This window comes from Mycteria americana, chromosome 5, assembly GCF_035582795.1.
Source record: "Mycteria americana isolate JAX WOST 10 ecotype Jacksonville Zoo and Gardens chromosome 5, USCA_MyAme_1.0, whole genome shotgun sequence".
Taxonomy (NCBI): Eukaryota; Metazoa; Chordata; class Aves; order Ciconiiformes; family Ciconiidae; genus Mycteria; species Mycteria americana.
Window position 1 is genome coordinate 19,071,837 of NC_134369.1, and position 19,657 is coordinate 19,091,493.

Genomic DNA, 19,657 nt, shown 5'->3' on the forward strand with positions numbered 1-19,657 from the left:
TTCTGGTTTGTCTCCAGGGATTTCTCCATTTCTTGTGACAATATGCAGATGCTGCTAACACAGGGATCTAAGTTCCTTCCCACTCAATTTCAACTCCTTTAGTGTTCTAGGACTTGTAAAATTCCTTTTCTGAAGGTGTCCTGTTGGGCTGACAGTACGATCACAGGATCTTGATTTTTAAAGCCAGCTGTAGGTTTCACTGGACCTCCAATCTGTCAGTGAGAGAAGAGGGCCAGGACAAAGACTGTCCATTCATTAGTCCCATTCGGAGTGTCTATGTGAGTGAACTCTGGCCATCCTACAAAGGAATGAATTTTCAGTACTAAGAGAGAAGATACCAACACCATGCAAAATACAGTTCAGGCTTTCCACTGACAGCAGTCCAACTTTGCAGTTCCTTTCAGCATCAGATGGTGGTTTCATCAAAAAATGAAACTGCTCTGTGTTTTCACACTGATCATATCAGCAAATGTTTGATTTTGCTTATTGTTTCACCATCTCAATGCACTTTGTTGACATTCCCTTTTAAGTTAAACGGGGTAAAAGAAAAATGCAGGGACATGAATGTTATTGGGGGACACTACCCAGAAGTTGAAGGTAGCACTCTGACAGATGTGGTTTTGAGGGGAGAGAAGATGCTGTCAGCGATGAAATACAGCCAAGGAATTGCTGGACCAACCTAAACCCAGGGAAAATTCCACTGAAATCAGCCATATTCTAGTAGGGAGGAATTTAGCATGAAAATGTCAGAAATGAAAAGCCCTGCCACCAAGAGACTGCAGGTTTTTTCCTCCACAGGATACTTTATAATGCCATGACAAGTCCAGTTTGCAGTATGGCAAGCAATAGGCTTTCACTTGTTTTGGCGGACATTCACCACTCAATAGAAGAAGACAACCTCTCCAGACAAGGAGAGCCATCTACAAAAAGGATCACTATACCTCAGCTTTCCAGCAAAGCAATAAACAGCTGGAGAAAGTTATTAGTAGATTCACTTCCCGCAGCAAAGACTCAGACTGAAGCAGAATGAGGAAGGGCAGAGACTAGGAGAGAGAGGAGCAAACTAGGAAACTAATTTGAAGTCTAGACCTTGGGGATGAAGAACAAAGCTTGACCTCAGCAGTGTCCAGCAATTTGCACTCATTCCCCATTCCAAAGTGCTCCATGAATCACACAACTGTCATCTCACTGCACATTTAATGCACACAGTAGAAAGATGACAACTGGAAGACAGCTCAGCTGTGCAAATAATAATTTGCTTCTACTTACTGCAGGCAACCAAAAATAAGAGTACAGAAAGATTCACTTGCGATTTTGTAAACCAGTGCCCCCCACTCAATTAAAGTGGGCTGGAAAACCGTCACTTCCTTAAATATTCATAGGCAGCTGTAACTAAGCCAGTGAGCCAGAGATTAGCATAGGGAGCAGTGAAGAGAAAGAGCCTCTCATTTAAATGGGTCGTTAAGGAACCAGGGTTAGAGTGTGAAAGGAAATTACATACTAATTAGCTCATGTGTCTCACACACACCATAACAACTCGGCAAGCCCCTGGAGAGCTGGGGCAATAGCTCCCTGCATGTAAAGGGTCTATGCTCATTAGTAAATTAGCACCTGGTTATCCATCTAAAACGGCTGGTTGTCTTAGGCTTATATGTATCATAATCTGAACTGGGGTTGGCTATATGGACTTGAGGGGCTCAGTGTCTGTCACACATGCAAACTGGGCCTGGAAAAAATGTGCATATTTAATTGCAGGTCTGTCATGTTAAAATATGGCTTTTCATTTTTGTATTTTCATTAATGATTTTGTTGGCCCTTCATTTATAGGTTTCTTAACAAGCACAGGTTAAAAGGGCCCCAGAACATAGGGAGGTTTTCTCCTGTTCAGCTTGGAAACTTGGTCTGGAGTCTCCAGAGTCCAGCTAGGCTCTTTTCTTCAGCAAGGTTATCACCAGTAATACTGGCTCTGGAAGACTCACTGATATCCTGGGCTACGCTCCAGCTTGTAAATCACTAGAATTCACTAAATAATTTTGCTGGTGTCGCATAAGATGGAATAGATGCCAGTGGCCTCTCCTGTTTCTGGAATGAACAGAATCAAGACATAGTACACATGCACTGGCTTTTCTCCCCAAAATTGGCAGAACTAGCTGTGCTCATACACCTGGGGAATAGGCCCACTGAAGAAGAGGGGGCAGCTTTGGAGTAAAACGACACAATAAAGGTTTCCCTCCTCTTAGAGGGTGTTAAGTGCTACTAACTTGGGTTAAAATAGGTATGAATCAAGGATCCTCAGCACCCTGAACAAGATGCTCTAGCATCTCACAAGATCAGGCTGTAGGCAGTAAAAAATGTACTTAAAATTAACAACCTTCTCTTGTCATGGCAAACCTCCTAAGGGGGAAGGAGATAGGAGATATGTGTGGGAGGCTGGGTATGTAGATTACTCTAGGGAATCTAATCAGGTGTTCAGTTGATGAAAAAGCAAATAGATTAGCATGAAAATGGAGGCTGGTGCTTTATTACTTCACACTGAATTTCTCACTGCTATAATGTTGTTTCTTTTGCTGCTTTTGGAGTGTCTGACTGCATTGCCTTCTGGCAAGCCTCACTGTCTTCCCTGTCTGTCCCTGAGTGCATGGATCTGTAACGTCCAGAGGTTTACCTGCTTGGCATAAATAACAGCATTTCTACTCAAGCAAATGGAGCTTTGCAGGTTTAAAGCAGCTGGCTCTTTAAATGTCATCCTTAACACATTTTCTAGGACTTTTTCATGTGAGAAAGAATAGCATTACCCAGACATGTCAAAGTGTACTACCTAATCATCAGGTTTGTTAAATGAATGGCAGTCATTAAAGAATGCTTCATTAAAGAATGAAGCAAGGACATGTAGTTTTATCGCTCAACCCATGAGGCCAAATAGCTCTTGATAAGGATATCTTATTTCTTACAGAAAGGAGGAAAATACTAGAAAAAATAAGACACGTGGAAGTGGGCACTGAGCAACAAGACATCTATCGTTAAAATATAATCCAGTTCATTATTTTTTATGACTTTTATTATGTTTACTGCAGGGTGCAGCCCAATTGAACTCATTAATTTGGCAATTATACAGAAAAAGAAAAAAGGGCCTTAGGCTTTGACTTGCATCCAAACTGCCTCAAATGACAGGCACTACTTGTCTATACCAGCTTTTAAAGAGTGAGTGGGAAGCAGAGAAGGCAATAAATTAACAGAAAAACTTCCACCAACATACATGCATGAAGAGGAGAAATTTAATTCTGAAGGTTTTCTGCTTTAATGGCCTTAAAAACATTTGAGATGAGAGTGTCATATATTTCTTTGATAAGGATGCATTCATTTTATTAAATTCTCTCATGCCTCTCTATTAGTAAATGCTCCAAAGTGTTGAAAACACAATTTATTCCATTTTTCTTCCTGGCTTTCTTTTACTGACCTTTGCTATTTCCTACTTCCCCCTCTCCTGAAGTCTTCATCCCTCTCCATTCTGCAGTACTAGATATAGAGTGTCCATCTTATACCAGATAAATGCCAGGTCTGGGGAAAGTTGTTAAGGCAATACCATTGTCACCAACTACAAAACTTTGGGCCCAAAATTTCCATCTATGACTCATGAATATTTCACACACGTATCTTGACAAAAGACCAAATTGCCTTAGTTGGCAGGGTAAGTCTATGGGCATTGGGTGCACAAACACAAGCTGTGAAAATAAAAAGGAATAATTTGGCATCTGTTGCATATATTAGGAAGGTGTTTGGAGCAGCACCCTCTGGCAGGGACTTCCAAACCTGCCATGTAGTGACGCACATTTATTGAAATGTACACTGACTTTTAGGAACGAGTCTGGGGAATATGAAACAGCTTCTGCATGTCTCAGTGCTGCTGCCCAGAATTAACACTGTGTTTACTATTGGAGCCAAAGATTCCTCTGAATTATCTTAGCAGAGGCTTCTGCATGTTATCCTGAGGATGCAAACTCTCTTGTACTAAGAGGAAGACTTTTTAGTGCATAGTTAGTGCCAGTATAAGCCGTCGATAATCCTTTCCACTCCCTGAGCATGATCTGCTTGACAACCAAATAAAAGGAGAGAGAAGGAACACGTTACAAACCTAGTAAATTCAGCAAGCCATGAGAAAATTGAGAAATGGGCCCATGTGAACCTCATGAGGTTCAACAAGGCCAACTGCAAGGTCCTGCACCTGGGTCAGGGCAACCCCTGGTATCAATACAGGCTGGGGGATGAAGGGATTGAGAGCAGCCCTGCAAACAAGGACTTGGGGGTACTGGTGGATGAAAAACTGGACATGGGCCAGCAATGTGTGCTCACAGCCCAGAAGGCCAACCATATACTGGGCTGCACCAAAAGAAGCGTGGTCAGCAGGTTGAGGGAGGTGATTCTGTCCCTCTGCTCTGCTCTGGTGAGACCCCACCTGGAGTACTGCATCCAGCTCTGGAGTCCTCAGCACAGGAAAGACATGGACCTGTTGGAGCAGGTCCAGAGGAGGGCCACAAAAATGATCAGAGGGATGGAACACCTCTCCTATGAAGAAAGGCTGAGAGAGTTGGAGTTGTTCAGCCTGGAGAAGAGAAGGTTCCGGGGAGACCTTATTGCAGCCTTTCAGTACTTAAAGGGGGCCTACAAGAAAGATGGGGACAAACTTTTTAGCAGGGCCTGCTGCGATAGGACAAAGGGTAATGGTTTTAAATTAAAAGAGGGTAGATTTAGACTAGGAAGATAAGGAAGAAATTTTTTGTGATGAGGGTGGTGAAACACTGGAACAGGTTGCCCAGAGAGCTGGTACATGCCCCATCCCTGGAAACATTCAAGGTCAGGCTGGACGGGGCTGTGAGCAACCTGATCTAGTTGAAGATGTCCCTGCTTATTGCAGGGGGGTTGGACTAGATGACCTTTAAAGGTCTCTTCCAACCCAAACCATTCTATGATTCTATGATTCTAAAATGACGTGGTTACTGGGAGATTGTTTCATCACCTGCTGACCCCACTGCCATTACTGAGGTATAGATTTTATCCAGGGTCCGTAGCAGATAGTCTCTATCCCACTCACAGGATAACAGGTTACAGTCAGATACTGGTCCAGAACAGGAATATGTCACCCTATGACATTCAGGCAAGGAAATGACATTGGTATGTTGTGGAAAAAAAGTAGCGTACTGGCAAATTACTTACTCTGGGGATGATTCTGGGGTTAAATTAGACATCTCCTCTGGTGTAGGTACTGCCCATGCACACACAGCGAAAGAGAAAAAGGGAGAAAAGAAATTGATGGGTCAGTACACTTTCCATTTTCTGCTTGTATACCAATGAAGCAATTCTGGCATTACACCCTCCTGCATTTGCCCACTGTCTCTGCAGACTAGTTCTGACATTTGAACATTAGTCATATGTCTCTAGATCACTGTATCTAATCAAGTGCTGCATTTCAAGCTCACCCTACCCTTCCTTAAATCATTATGTAATCTTGCACTGGCTTCAGTGGTTTCTGATTCAGACCTGAACACTGTGCCAATTTGATTGCTCTGCAATTGCTTCAAAGCCCAGTTGGATGCAGCTCAGTCACTGCTGCAATTCTCCGCAGTTCTCTGACCATCTGAGAGACAATGTCCCTGACCATCACAGTTCAAAATCTAACTCTTCCATGGCTGTAATCCTCCTTTCCCATGGGATCACATCCCAATACCCTGTAAAACCACAGGGTGTTGGGATAGCTGCTCATGACATCTGAGAATAATGCATGTGACTTTGGGCGCCCTTTGCCCGAATGCAAAAAGCCACCTGGAGCCTGAAGAAGAAAATTTTGCACATCTCAACACTCTCGAGACTCTGGAAAGTGAAATAGACCAGCAAATACGAAACCACTGATTGTATTAAGGAGTTTTTTACACCAATTACCAAAGGAGGTAGAAAAAGAATTAACCAAGATCAAACAAGCTGTGCTTCAGAAGGACAATTTCAGCCACTGGCTATCTTTTTTCAGCAGAAGGCTCAGCCTGTGGCTATGCAGAGGCAGTGGAGTACAGCCACAAGGGAAATGGCAGAGCTCTAGGTTTGCTGGCAAAATGAGCGGAGAAGCTGAAGATAACATTTTCTTGTGTTCTAAGAGCCACAACAGGGATAGTAAGAGCTGTATGGCCAGAGAGTGAGGAGAGCTAACACTCTAGCCATACAGAGTGTGAGCTAAACGTGACAGAGCCTGCTCACATGTGCTTTGGGTTAGGGCTGGCTGATGCTATCACTCTCATTTTCATTACCAATATTCAGTTCTTGGTACATAAAATTTGTAGAGCTACAGAGAGGTATGAACTTGCTGCTGAATGTCTGCCCAAATCAGAACCACCCTGTATGTTTGGGTGAGTACTCACCTTGCAATTTCCGGCGATGGAAACGAGGAGACCCCAGGAAACTATTCTTGATTGAGTTGAGCCGTGTCCTCCATGGCATTCCTCCAATGCTGGGGCTGGATGGTGGTGTTGGGTTGGGTGTGCCTGCTGGGCTCTCCTTTGGCGTATGGACAGGTGTCCCCTTGGGGGTAGGGAGGGGACTTCCCCTTGGAGAGGGGTGAGGGGTGACCTGTATGATGGGGATAGATTTGGTGCTTGGGTCAGTACTAGAAGGGAGCAATCTAACAGGAGACATAGGGTTGGTCTGCACTTTAGGAACAGCCAGCTGTGGGTTAAAGCCGGCAGCAGGCGAGCGGCCCTGAGCATTCTGCACAGGGGTGTTCTGGGAAGAGGGGGCGCTGGTATTGCTGGTAGGGAGTGGGTTGGATTTAGTAGACTGGAGTGGTTTTTCGGCCAATTTGCTCTTGGATGGCAAAGTCTGCGTCTTTGGATTGGGCTGAAGTGCTGGCTTTGGTTGGAGTACATGTCCAGGCCTGGAGGCGTTCCTACAAGCATCAGGGTCCAAGGAGACTTGGGGTCGGGGAGAGAAAGGGAGGTCTGAGGTCTGAGGGGGGATGAAGAACTTTCTGATAGGCTACGAGACAGACGCAGAGTGTCCATGCACATCAAAAACAGTGAAATACGCATAGAGCGGGCGAGCAGAGAAAGGAAAGTCAGAATAAAATCCATCCAAGTCACAAAGATGCACCATGTCACAAGGAGACACAAGAGATGGAGGTGAAGGGGTAGTAGGGGGGAGGGATTTTGCAAAGAAACAAAAACGAACAAACAAACAAAAAACAAAAAAAAGACATGCAGTTAGCTGGGAACACAGCATAATCAACAACAGCAGCAGCGGCAGCAGCAAGAACAACAGTGTCATAACAGGCTTCATCATATTAACCAACCACGTGTCAGCAAAGGAAAACAACAGAAAGAAAAGTAAAACAAAGGAAAAGTAAAAAAAAAAACCAAAATGAAAGAAAGTAACCAAGAAAAAAAAAAAAGAGAGAAATGCCATCTCTCTGGGATTGTTCTGATTGCCCTGCAGTGAGAGAAGCACGATGCTGTAGGGAGGTGAGGAAGGGGAAGAAGAACCACTCAAGCCACAGACAAATTGAGATGTGCCAAGAATGGGACAACCTCTTTCAGCTCCAAATGCTCATATGCAAACCCAGCAGAGAAATGAAACTCAAAACAGGTGTGTGACACATACGGAGTGGTAGGCGATACATACAGGTTACTGCACACACCAGTCAGAACCTCTTTCCTTCCTCTTTACCCCTGACTCTGGCCAATGCACACCCTGGTTGCAGCCATGCATTGCAGAAAGAGGAGGAAAAGGGAGAGTGATGTCACATGGGCATCCACTCTCCTCCCCTGGCCTGGAAGATTAAACTGCTCAGCATTCACTTGGAGGCTTCAGAGCACACACCACCATGAGAAAAATATGAACTCAGGTTGGTGTTTGATTTGTAAACAGCTACAGCAAAAACTTCAGAGAGGCCTGGCAAATTTGTTTATCTGGGAAGAGATGATACTTCCCATCAGACTTTATGCTCCTCCTGCAACATCCCTCATTGCATCGAAGGACACCTTGATAATCGGAATTTCTGTCATAAAGTCACGACAATATTTGCCATTAAGTCCCAATTCTATGGAGGGGGTGGGGTGAGCCATTGTTTTGTAAGACACAGTTTAAAAAGAAAAAGACAACCAAAGTTCATAATCCATCACTGAGTTATCAAAATGGGATTATGAATTTTTTTTTCCCAAACAAGAACATTTATACATGTTAGAGGCATTTTGGGAAACCATTCATATGTCAACAGCAAACAGCAATACACAGATTTAGGAGGACAGAAGCCTTTTAAAGGGATATTAGCAAGCTAAAAATCACATTTAAAACAAAACAAATGTCCTTACAAAACATTGCTGTTAACAACTTAGATTACAAGTACTGGCAGAATTGTAAAAATAGAAATCACTACTCAAGATCTTTAGCTTTGGTCTGCACTCATATTCTCTTTTCTATAAATTATTACCTATTATAAATTATTTATCACCATTATTATTATTATTATTATTATTATTATTATTATCCATTCTTAACACCTAAAAGCTGTAATCAAGCACTGTCTAGACATACCATGTACATGTAACCATGCCTCAAATCTCAGTCCCAGGTAAGCACACTCAGTACTGAGTTTACTTTCTGGGTTTGATAGATTAGCACAATGTTGCCATACTTAAAAAATGCCAAAATGTATTTAAGACTTAATTCCTAAAATTGTTTGCATCAAAGTTTTGTAATTACTTTAAAGAACTTAGGGTTAGGCCACCAAAATTAAAAGAAAATCACTACCCCAAAACATTTGTATTATTACGAGGAATGTAAAGTTAAACTAAAGTCTGCCATGGTGATAAATTCTGATCACCAATGAGAAAGGAAGGGGAAAAGATGAGGAAATTGGTTAATTTATGGAAGTCACTATCAGCATCTGACTATTAACCATTTGCAAATGACACCAATGGATAAAAGTCGAAGACTGTTGATTGCAAATGTTTCCTTGCAATTTTTAAATCTTATGTGTATGATGGTTTGAGAAACAAATTTGAAAGAAATAAAGTGAAATTCAACTGCCACTTAATCCATTAAGAATCTGAAGAGGAACCCTTAATTACTGCATTTTTAATAATGAAATAAAGAACAAGACTACGCCTGTATTTCAGCTGGTGCAATGGGGAACACCATTAGCAGGATCTTGTGAGATTTAAGAACTCTTAGTTGCTGTCAAATTCAATTCCTCATAGAACTGAACCTAAGCAGCGCATATAGTGAAATGTGTATTTGCTTTTTAAAGTATGCTCTCTTTCAATAATCTAAGGTGCTATCAGAAGCATAGGTAAGGATGTTTAAAAAAACATATAATTTTTATTCCAACATTTCCTTTTAAGCCTAAAATTTCACCTGCCTTAATATCATTATGATCTGCTGAAAATGCCACCTGGTTGCTAAATCCCTTTGAAGACTATTTAATCAACTGCCTAGTCGTAATAATGGTAAGATACAGCAACTATGGAGCAGATCTTGTCATCCTTATTCTTTGATGTAGTCTTACTGAGATGTCAGAAATTGATCCCAAGAGATCAATTAACGAGATCAAGATTTAGGTTTGCTGCACTGGATGATTATTTTGTGCACAAAACTGTTTCCATGCTCTTTTTCAGTACATTTTGCAGTGGCATAAGAGTTCTCAGACCTCTGCTTCGTTCCACTGACATCCAGGAGTCCCAATGCAGAAACAAGGAAATGGATCTTCACTGGTTCCTGGCACGTTAAGATGCAGAGGAGACCACAAACACATTTATGCCAGCTGCAAAATAGGGTAACAATGGATAGGAACCCAGAATATGTTTCAGAAAATAGTTAAATCAAGCAAGGAGTTGGAAGCTTTACTAGCCTATAAACTTACACCCGACAGTGTGTCTTTATGCATAAGAATTACACACAATGTTATTGGGGAATTACAATCTTAAATACTTGGAATACTGATGTTATCTTCATATACCTAAGAGTAGATCCATAGATGTATCTATACCCTAACACATAGAATATATCAATTTCCAATGGGGGATGGCATCTTCTCATGAAGTCATGAAAAGTATGTACAAATCCTCCAAAGACTCTGGGCAGACAATTAGGTAACATGGATTGCCATAGCCCTACAGACTTCTTGATGAGGTCTAGACTTCTGTAAGGACTGCAGTCTTGAAGTGACTAAGCTGACCTTGTCAGACACTAGGAATACTCACTCTTATCCCTAAAGAAGTTACCAAGGAGAGGGAGGCCTCTGTCATTGCACTTAGAAACTGTAATAACTTTGTAACAGATGTACTATCAAGCATGTTTTGTACTAGCTGAGTATCATTATTAGTTGAGTATCGGTATTTAGTTGACTGTATATTGAACAAGGGCATGTGAATGTACCTTATTTATAGGGGTTTGAGTGTTCTTTTTTCATCTTCATTAGTCAACTTTTACTTTCCTTTTACATTTGCTAGCCCTCAAATTTATATAATTCATTTTCTTTGACTTTCTAATACAAGCTATTCTGAGGCAAATAGAATCGAGCTCGTTGTAACTGGCATGGTTTGGTGCTCTACTGTGACCTGATTGAAGGTAGCTGTGAAATGGTTCCTGATATTTGGTCTGAAACCACGCTGTATACAGACCTCAGCTGGATATGGCAGTGTTTAGACATAGCAATGTTATTCTACGTGCTCTATGTGCTTATGAGACTGATAAAAGGGCAGGGGCACAGTGAGATCCCTCCTAACAGTGCAGGGAACATGTATGAGAAATTCTCTGCTTGCATTCATAAATAACATTTCCCTCACCACCCATGAAAATTTACAAGCTGCCAAGGAAAAACAAAACATCCCAGCTAAGAGCCACAGCTCTGCAGCAACAGATGTCGAAATGCATCAAATATGTGTGAGTGAACTGGACCAACAGATCATGAAGCAGCACCACTTACCCTTGGACTGCTGAGAGGACTGGTGGAGAGCCCAGATGATGCTCCGCTGATTGACCGAGACCTAAACGGACACAATATGGAAAACAGCCCTCAGAAAAGTTGGACAAGTAATAACCCTGAACACCAGCCACCACAGGCACAGGCATGAAGTGAGGAGGAGGAGGGAGGCTGTCACTGGAAAAGCACATGACTCTTTCCTTTCACTACTGTCACATTTTTCAGTTGTCCCACCCTCAAAACAAATAAATGCTGTTGCTCAGGGAGGATACTCTAATCCCTTTTCATTAAGGGAGTTGCTACCTTCTTTTTGGTCAACAAGCACATGGAAGCTATTACGTCTGACCTGTGCAAACTGAACTGCTGAATTCAAAAAGGACTGTCAAGGCATTCATGTTGGTGCTGAGAATTCTCTTCTACGCAGTGCTGGTGGACACAGAATGAGATGTTCCCTGTCACAAGCAACATGGAAAAGCACCGTGTGTACAAGGCACAAAGGTAGGGGATTCTTCCAGATATTAAGAAAAAACCCAAGTCTCCATGACCCAGGCACACAATCGTTTCCTATGTGATGACTTCCAACTGAAATCAAAGCTCACATTGGCTTAACCCTTTCCAGCTTCTCACTGATGGATTTCACATCTCTGCTCTCCAGTAATGTTTCCTGCTGTGCATTAAACAAGCCAGCTCTTCTCTATGGATAATGAGTTCTGCTGTTGTTGATGATTTTACTAATAACAAGATAACAGTCCAGGTGTCCTCAAAAAGAGGCCAGTCAAGGAAGAATAAACTGTCCTTCTATTTGATGACAAGGTCACCTATACTGTAATGCTCTTATGCTCTCCAGCAAAGGCCACCTATGAAAAATGTCAGCTGTAGACAATAAAACATACAAATGTGCTATCCTAAATGTGCTGAAAGGGCACGCAGGCCAAATGCACAAATATTTCAGCAGCAGAAGTTTCCAGGAGGAGGGCTGCTCAGCAGGAAAAAACCCCCCTCCATGTGACTGTAAATTACTAAGTCCCAGAGGCAGCTGCTTTCTATCCTTTTTAAATAGAAAGAAAGTTGTCCTGAAGACTGAAACATCTTATAGGAGAGGACTTGGCTAAGAACCTAGTTGTTCAACAACCACCATGCAACATGTCAATATAGCAAACCTACCAATGTTTCACCTACAGTAAGAGCCATGAAAGCAATTACTTGCCTTCAGGTAACAAACATGAAAAGGTGAAATCCTGTAGATGCTTGGAAAACAAAGTGCATGTGTGTATACATATGTGTCTATGTGTGTGTGTACACGTATATATATTTAAAATTGATATATGTCAGATAGTTAATGTCAGCTTATACATACGAGAATATAAAACAAATTTAGACCATAAACTGTCTCAGTTTACTCTCTTCTACTGTTATAGAAGAATAAACCAAAAAAATCAGTTTCTAAAATGGTTTCGCAGACATATATTACTAAATAAATTTGAGTAGTAGAATTATTAAAAAATATGTAAACTGCAAAAGAGGAAATATTTCCAAGGAAAGAGTAAGCTACCACTGAACACAATGGCAGGTCCTGTTTCCTCTATTTGTATCCTCTGCAGAAACTACTCATTGATGGTTTTCTTTGTATCTCATTGCAGTTTGTCCACCACAGTAAGCAGGTGAAACCCAGAATCCCAGTCTCAGCATGCTTTTTTGCCAGATTAAATCTAAATTTGCACCATGAAAATCTGGGGAACTCATTCTATGCAGAAACTCCCCACTTATGTTTTTCCTTGTACCCTGCTGCAGTCTGCCCATCATAGTACAGCAGTCAAAAACTAGAAGCTCAGTCTTGGCATTCTTTTGCACTAGATTAAACCTAAATTTGTACCATCAAGATCTGGGGCACTCATAAAGGTTTATGCAAAGTAATTTTAAGGGGAGAACCGTCTGCTCCACTTTTGAAAGGCTATTTTATGTGCCTCTCCTATAACTGAAGTCGCTGAGTACAACACAGATGTGTTGTGCATATGGGAAGCCCATTTAGTTAAAATCTTCCTTGTATGAGTCATCAGGAAAAGCTTCTTCCGAACCATAAATTACAAGAGGAGCCTATAGATTATCTTGGACAAATGTGGAAGGCATTTAGATGCCCAGAGATGTAGTTAAACACCTACTTAGGAGGAGTAGTTAAACACCTACTTAGTAGTTAAACACTCCTTATGAGGAGCTGTTCCCACCACCTCTTAATTGTGGTGGGAACGTCCTCTCTGACACTCACCTGAATTCCAGGATACTTGATTAAAAGACCCAATCTGCTATTTCCTTTTTGCAATCAGGTGTTTCCAACAGTCCTGAATTCTCCCCTCCCAACCCCATTGCCTATTTTTTTACAAAAACAATCACACGCACAGAGGGCAAAACACATCAGGCCCCACCTCCCAACTCCCAGATCCTTATTGGAAGCAATATTTCAAAAAGAGTTGTTGTGTACTGAGTTTTCATCCAGCCTAGGAGCCTGAGGTAGGGGACAGAAGAGAGAGTTAGTGTGAAATCCTCCTGGAAATGCATTCAGTATCCACATGATTGCTACCGAACAAGCTCTATTTCTGCTGCTGATTTACATGCAAAATATGTAAGAAGTAAAGTAGGCCCTATAGCAAGTTTTAGTTTGTCCACACTGGAAATCATATATAGGAGCAGTGGAAAGAGTTTAAAGAATCTTGGGTTAATTTTAAGTGTTGGGGTGACAAGAGAGCTGTACATTTTCAAAACCTTTCCCCCTTACAAGAGAGTGCTGGTATGGGATATGGCACTCAGACTGAGAAGATCTTCTTGCATCTTCTTCAATTTAACAAATCTCCCATAATTTACCTTTACAAGTGGGACATAGTTCCCAAGCTGGCTATAAAAACTCAGTACAGTGGCAGGTTCTATACTCCAGTACAAAAATGCTAACCAGCAAAAATGACAGATTTGTCCCTCCCATCAAGATCATCTTAGCTGGGAAATTCTAGAATTCAGTTTTTAAAAAAACCCCACAGGCACTGCTCCTGTATCTCAGAGTCAGGTGGACAGAACTGGGACAGGGCCAAAACAAAGCAATGAAAACATTGCATTATGCTGAAATGCTGTAATGAAAGAACAGAGACAATTTAAATTTTTATCCCTCTCACCAGAAAATGAAAGTATGAGGCCCTACAGGCAGCACATTACTATGGCAGACCCGGGATGATCTCATGTGTGGAAAGAGGAGAAAAATATGACATCATCTTATCTCTATGGCTATGTACTAAGTTTATTTAGCGGGAAATATCTATTAGTGAGTAACCTCCTAAGTCTCTACAGGCGTTAAATGTCATTGGAAGTATTAAATCTGTAATTATTCCAATAACTTAATACTAAATGCAACAATCTAGAAAACTACAAACATTGTGTGTGACTCATTTTGCTCTGTGTTTTGTATTGCTGTATGCTTAGGCACTAACTCAATGGAAGCCATCAAAAAGTTGTTGAAAATACAGGCAGAAAAGTTAATGCAGTTGCTCAGATAAAGAGCATTCCCTCAAACACAACTGCCAGATTTAGAGACACAAGAAGAGATTCTTTAGTCCCTTCCAAAGTGACATAGTTGTTTTGCCAAGCCTGGAAGAAGGAATTAAAAAAAAAACATAAGGGAGCTAGACCCAAGGTTTAGGAGGGGGAGGATGTAGAAGGCACTCTAAACATAAGGTGGGCACTGAGACCATTGCAGGCTACTCCTCCCATCTCATAGATTGACAATAATCTGGACACATCTGAGCTATGAAAGAGAGAGGCCAAGGACTGAAACGAAATGTGCATGTGTGGGCTGTACTTTGTAGATGTGATGATTTTATACCTTATTCAATCTATTTGATACTTCAAAGTATCAAAGTTAAAAGATCCTTTGTTTTAAAGTAATTTTTTACTCATTTTAGCCAGCTGCTGTCAAAGGGGAAGCCATGCGAGGCCCAATTCATGTTAGACCAGTGGTCTCTTACTGGTGAAATTGAGAAGCTGGAATCCAGTTTCCAGCTGGTTTCACAGGATTGCAGAATTTCTTGAGAGCTGTAAGAGGTGAAGGCCTGAAGCCTCACACTGAGGTGCAGGCAGAGAGAAATACAAGAAGGAAAAGCACACCTGGTAACTGTACTACACATGTAGCACATGTACAGAGAACCTCTATATAGCCCTTCACTCAGATTAATTTTCAAGTGCTTTAAACAGTGCATCTGCTAGTACACACCAGTAGAGTAAAAAGGCTTCACAGCCAGCATTAAACATTTGGGTCAGATTTGGCATTTGTTTCTTCTTTGAATAACCACCTCACAGAAATTTTTCTAACAATCAAAGGGGAGTTTGGTACCTTGTTGCAGTCCCAGCAGAACTTGCTTTCATAGCACAGTTTTACCAGGATGCTGAATACAACCTCTTAGCTGGTCAAGCTGGAGCCATGCTTCCAATAAGGGGAGCCTGCAGTATGCATGCAGCGTGCAGTAATGCATTAGACTTGTGTCCCTGTGTGAAATGCCTTAGAAATTTTGAATTGGTTTGATTCTGTGTGTAGTTTTGAAAGTCATTCCCAAAATATCCAGCCAACCTCTTATTTGCTTCAAGCATAAATTGGGTGGAATTTGATACTCCTCTTTGCTTGCTCACTCAAATAAAACAAAAAAATTCTAAACTGTATTTCAGGGTATGAGACTCCTGAAAATGATCTGAATTAATATGCAATAGGCGAGCAGTCAGGCATTGCGTGTTACAACATTTCATCACTATTACTCTTGCGTGTCCAAAAGATACAAACTGTGCTTCCTTGCTCCCTGATCTAGGGAATATGAATAGAATACCTTCGATGCTCCGCCGTCTTACAATCCCAACCGTGCAAATAATACTAACTATAACATCTCTTACTGGGAATACTTATGCTTAAGTCAGAAGGTCTACTCATGGTAATAACCACTTGTAAGATGAAGCCTTACAAAGAGTACAGAGAAAGGACTGCAGGTGTTGGTAACACACCTCTTCATCCCTTCAGCGCACACAGAGGGTGATGTTAAACAGCACCACCTTCCTTAATTGGCCAATTGTACTAAAGTTCCACTTATAAATGGTTTAGAAAGAATTAATAAAGAGTAAAGCATGCTACAAACATGAGAAGTAAATGTTACTGCTGCTAATTAGCTTTTTCAATACATACCCGCTCAATAAGCTTTTGCTGTAGTCTGTAGTGATCTATTACAATGTTTTTATTAAATCATTTATTAATAAAATATTCTCCTTCTGTTAAGTATTTATAAATGGAACTTTAATTTGAAGTGTGACTCCATTCCTAGATGTACCTATATCCTCTTTATTGAAAATAAAGAGCTTTGAATATATATCTGTCTCTAGGGCCATCTGTTCACCTCTTAAGAAAACATATACTAAAAAGAGAGGGAATACCCAGCATTTTTTTAATAACACGATTCAGCTTCATCTTATAAAAAAGAAGAAAAAAGGATAAATTAGGATCAAAATTAACTGGAGGGTACCAAACAGATACAAAAAGCACTAAACAGAGAAGGGAGTTTCATTCTCAGAAGGTGTCCTGGTACCTGCATAGTGTCTGAGGATAGTTCTCTGTGCCCACAGACATTGAAACATAGAGACAAACAAGAGAACATAAAAGAACCCAAAAGTAAATTATATGGAGTGTGACTCCAACATAAAAGCACACAAACACACACAAAAGCACCAAAAATGCTTCTTCCCACATCTCTCTCTCTCTCTCCCTGCTGTAAAGCCTCATTCACTGAAGTATATCAGCCCGGATTGTATTTGTAAAGTGCAAATGAAAAGTTTCCCTACAAGAAACAACAGGTCCCACAACAGGAATAATCCAAAACTAGAGCTTACCCCAATGGATCAGCACTCGCCATCCTCGGAAAGGGAAAACGAAGAGAGAAGTAGAGAGAGAAAGAAAGAGAGAGGGATGTGGAGGCAGGCGGAGAGAAGAGTAGGAAAAGCAGAGTGAAATACTGTTCGGAGAACTGAACGGTCATAATTATTGCCACCGATGCCTATGTCTTCAGAGACCAGGAACACTAGGGGGACAGTTTCATTTACCAGAAAATAACTTTTGTCCTGCTCACAATATTGCAGATACATCCACCTTTGGCACTGGGGAATATGGAGAGGGACATACTAAGGCTGTAAAAAAAATTTCCCAGCCAAATCCCAATTAAAGCAGTTAGCAGAGCAATGGGGTTCATACTTCATGCTGCATTTCTTTGCTGCCACTTACATAAGGCACAGTTATATCAGACTGTTATCAAGGAAATTGCTCTTTTTGTCCCCAGTTTGCTCAGTGTAGTGTCCCTCTGTCCCCCAAGCTGGCCTGGTAAGAAGTACTTTTTTTGCCATGAATGAACTGTAAAACGTATTGGTTATTAAAGCATGCATTTCTGAGCCAGCTTGGGAGCCCAGGGTACAAGATTGTAGCTCAAGCTGTGAACCTGCTTTGATACTGGCTTATTAGTCATGATGGTCTTATAGTCAGGAATTCAGATCAGCTAGAACATACCAGCTCAGCAACCCGGCACTTATCTCTGTGGATGCCATCTTGTGCTCCAGGATCTCATTTTTCATTTAAAATAAATTCAGTCTCTGGGTCTTAAAGGTTGGAAAGAAAATCTTTTAAATGTGAATGGAGAATAAATCAATGCTGTGCTGAAAAGAGTTTGAAACAGCAGCTCTAAAAGCAGAATGAATCTCTGGCATGTTGACTTTGAAGCCTAGAGACAATCAAAAACTTCAGTATTCTTAATTTTTCACTACTAACCAAAGCATTCAAAATCAAAAAGAACAGTCAGATTATTAAGTTTTCAGGGGTGCAGGTAAGCAAACTCAGGAAAATGTCACTACCTTTTCACATTAACAAAGATTAGATTAGAATGAAAAAATTCTGGTGTGTTATTAAGCCAAATTATTTTCAAGTTGGATGCAGCGCTTTTTTCCCTCTCTTTCTCTCTCTCATTCTCTCCATTTTCAATAACAGGCTCCCAAGCTGCCAGAGCTACCTCTGGCTGGGTGAGGAAAATCCATTCTCCACAAGACGGTCACCAACAGAAATGCCAAATCTAATATATGCCCAGTAGATTTCACGGTTTACTGCTCAGTACAACTAGCCATGCTTCTGGTTACATCAACATTGCAAATGCTGGGCTGGGCAACGCAAGGCAGTTTTGAGAAAAGTTAAAATTAAAACATAGTTAGAATAGAAAGAAAAAGCTGTTGTGCTACGCATTGATAGAGAAGTGGAAAGAAGCATCATAGTAAGTTCTTTTTCATGTGTTTGAGTGACACTCCATTTGTATTTTGGCCTGGAGTGCAAATTTGGGTAACATCTAATTCATATATATACAAATACATATATATGTATATATTTAGGGACAAACACTGTCCTCAATTGTACCCGTACAAATCTATCTACATTGATGTAACTGAGAAGAGCAAATTGACACCCATTGTATATTAGAACGTGTGTGTATATTTATAGAGAAAATACACCCATATTCACACATGCAGAATATTAAAATGTAAATAGAATGGGTGCAAGAAGGTTGATTAATTTTTCTTTCAAGTCATTTTCCCAACAGGGAAGGCACTGAAGAGGTTAACAAAGAGAATGGAAAGCAAATTGACAAAAGGGAAAAGGAAGAGGGAAATGAGGTTTAAAAAAAATGAACAATCCCAGGACACAATAGACCCAGAAGCGCAGACATGTGCATTCCCTACAATACTGAAGCAAGTGAACTACGGAGCTGCAGCAACCCAGATACAGAAGAAGAGAAGCACTGAAAGAGGGGGTGAAAGTCAGAAAGAAAGAAAAAGAAAAAGAAAGGGACAGTGGCCTCAGCTACTAAGACAACCATGTGCATCTAGAGGGAAGGGACCCTTAAAGATGCAGTATTCCTTTAAAAAAGACATCATAAAGTTGGATAATTAAACACTGGCCAAAAATTTAATGGCCACCATGATTAGCTGTCCCCATTTTGCTGGGGTTCTCTTTGCTGCCTATCCCTTTCTTTCATGTGGCTGTGCACAGATCCAGAATCCAGGTCCTCTCACCTTCCCACCACTGAGGTCCTTCATCCTAACTCTTAGAAGTGGGAGGGAGGTAAGACCACAGCGAATGTGATCCTCCAAAAATCAGCCTGGTCCTTCAATGAGAAGGACCCTGGGTGATCCTTGTGCAGTGCCCTAACCTTCTCTTCCTGTACTCTGAAAAATATCACCTTTGAGAGGGAACACAAAATGCCCATGTGTATTTAAGAAATTCCCCCAGCAGTTACTGAAGGGTCATTTCCTCTGCTCCTAACACAGCTGTAGCAGCTGTTAGAGAAGGACAGAGGGTCAATGAATGGTGCTGGGAACATATGCTGAAAGACCCTTCTCCTGTGACAGATAAAATTTCTGCACTTCTCTTACTGGACCTGACTTTTAATTACTGTGGAAAAGCTCATCTTCAGAGTAGTTTCAAACTGACTTTTAATGCAAGAAGTGCTACATGTTCAAGAATAGAACTTATGTATAGGGGGAATTGGGTATTTCCATGTCTATGGTAACAGTCCAGGAAAGCCCAGCCACTAAAGACTGTATAACCACTACTTCTTCAAGGCTGTGAAACTCAGAGGTTTCCAACAGTTCGGG

General features: G+C 41.1%; 1 protein-coding gene across 1 annotated transcript in view; it reads right to left on the minus strand.

Moving 5' to 3' along the window:
• Window positions 1-19,657, minus strand: part of BRSK2 (BR serine/threonine kinase 2) — a 326,862-nt gene that overhangs the window by 24,946 nt on the left and 282,259 nt on the right. The window contains 3 exon segments of the mRNA XM_075502349.1: window positions 5,212-5,260; window positions 6,405-7,017; window positions 10,964-11,024. Coding sequence (XP_075358464.1) covers window positions 5,212-5,260; window positions 6,405-7,017; window positions 10,964-11,024 — 723 coding nt within the window.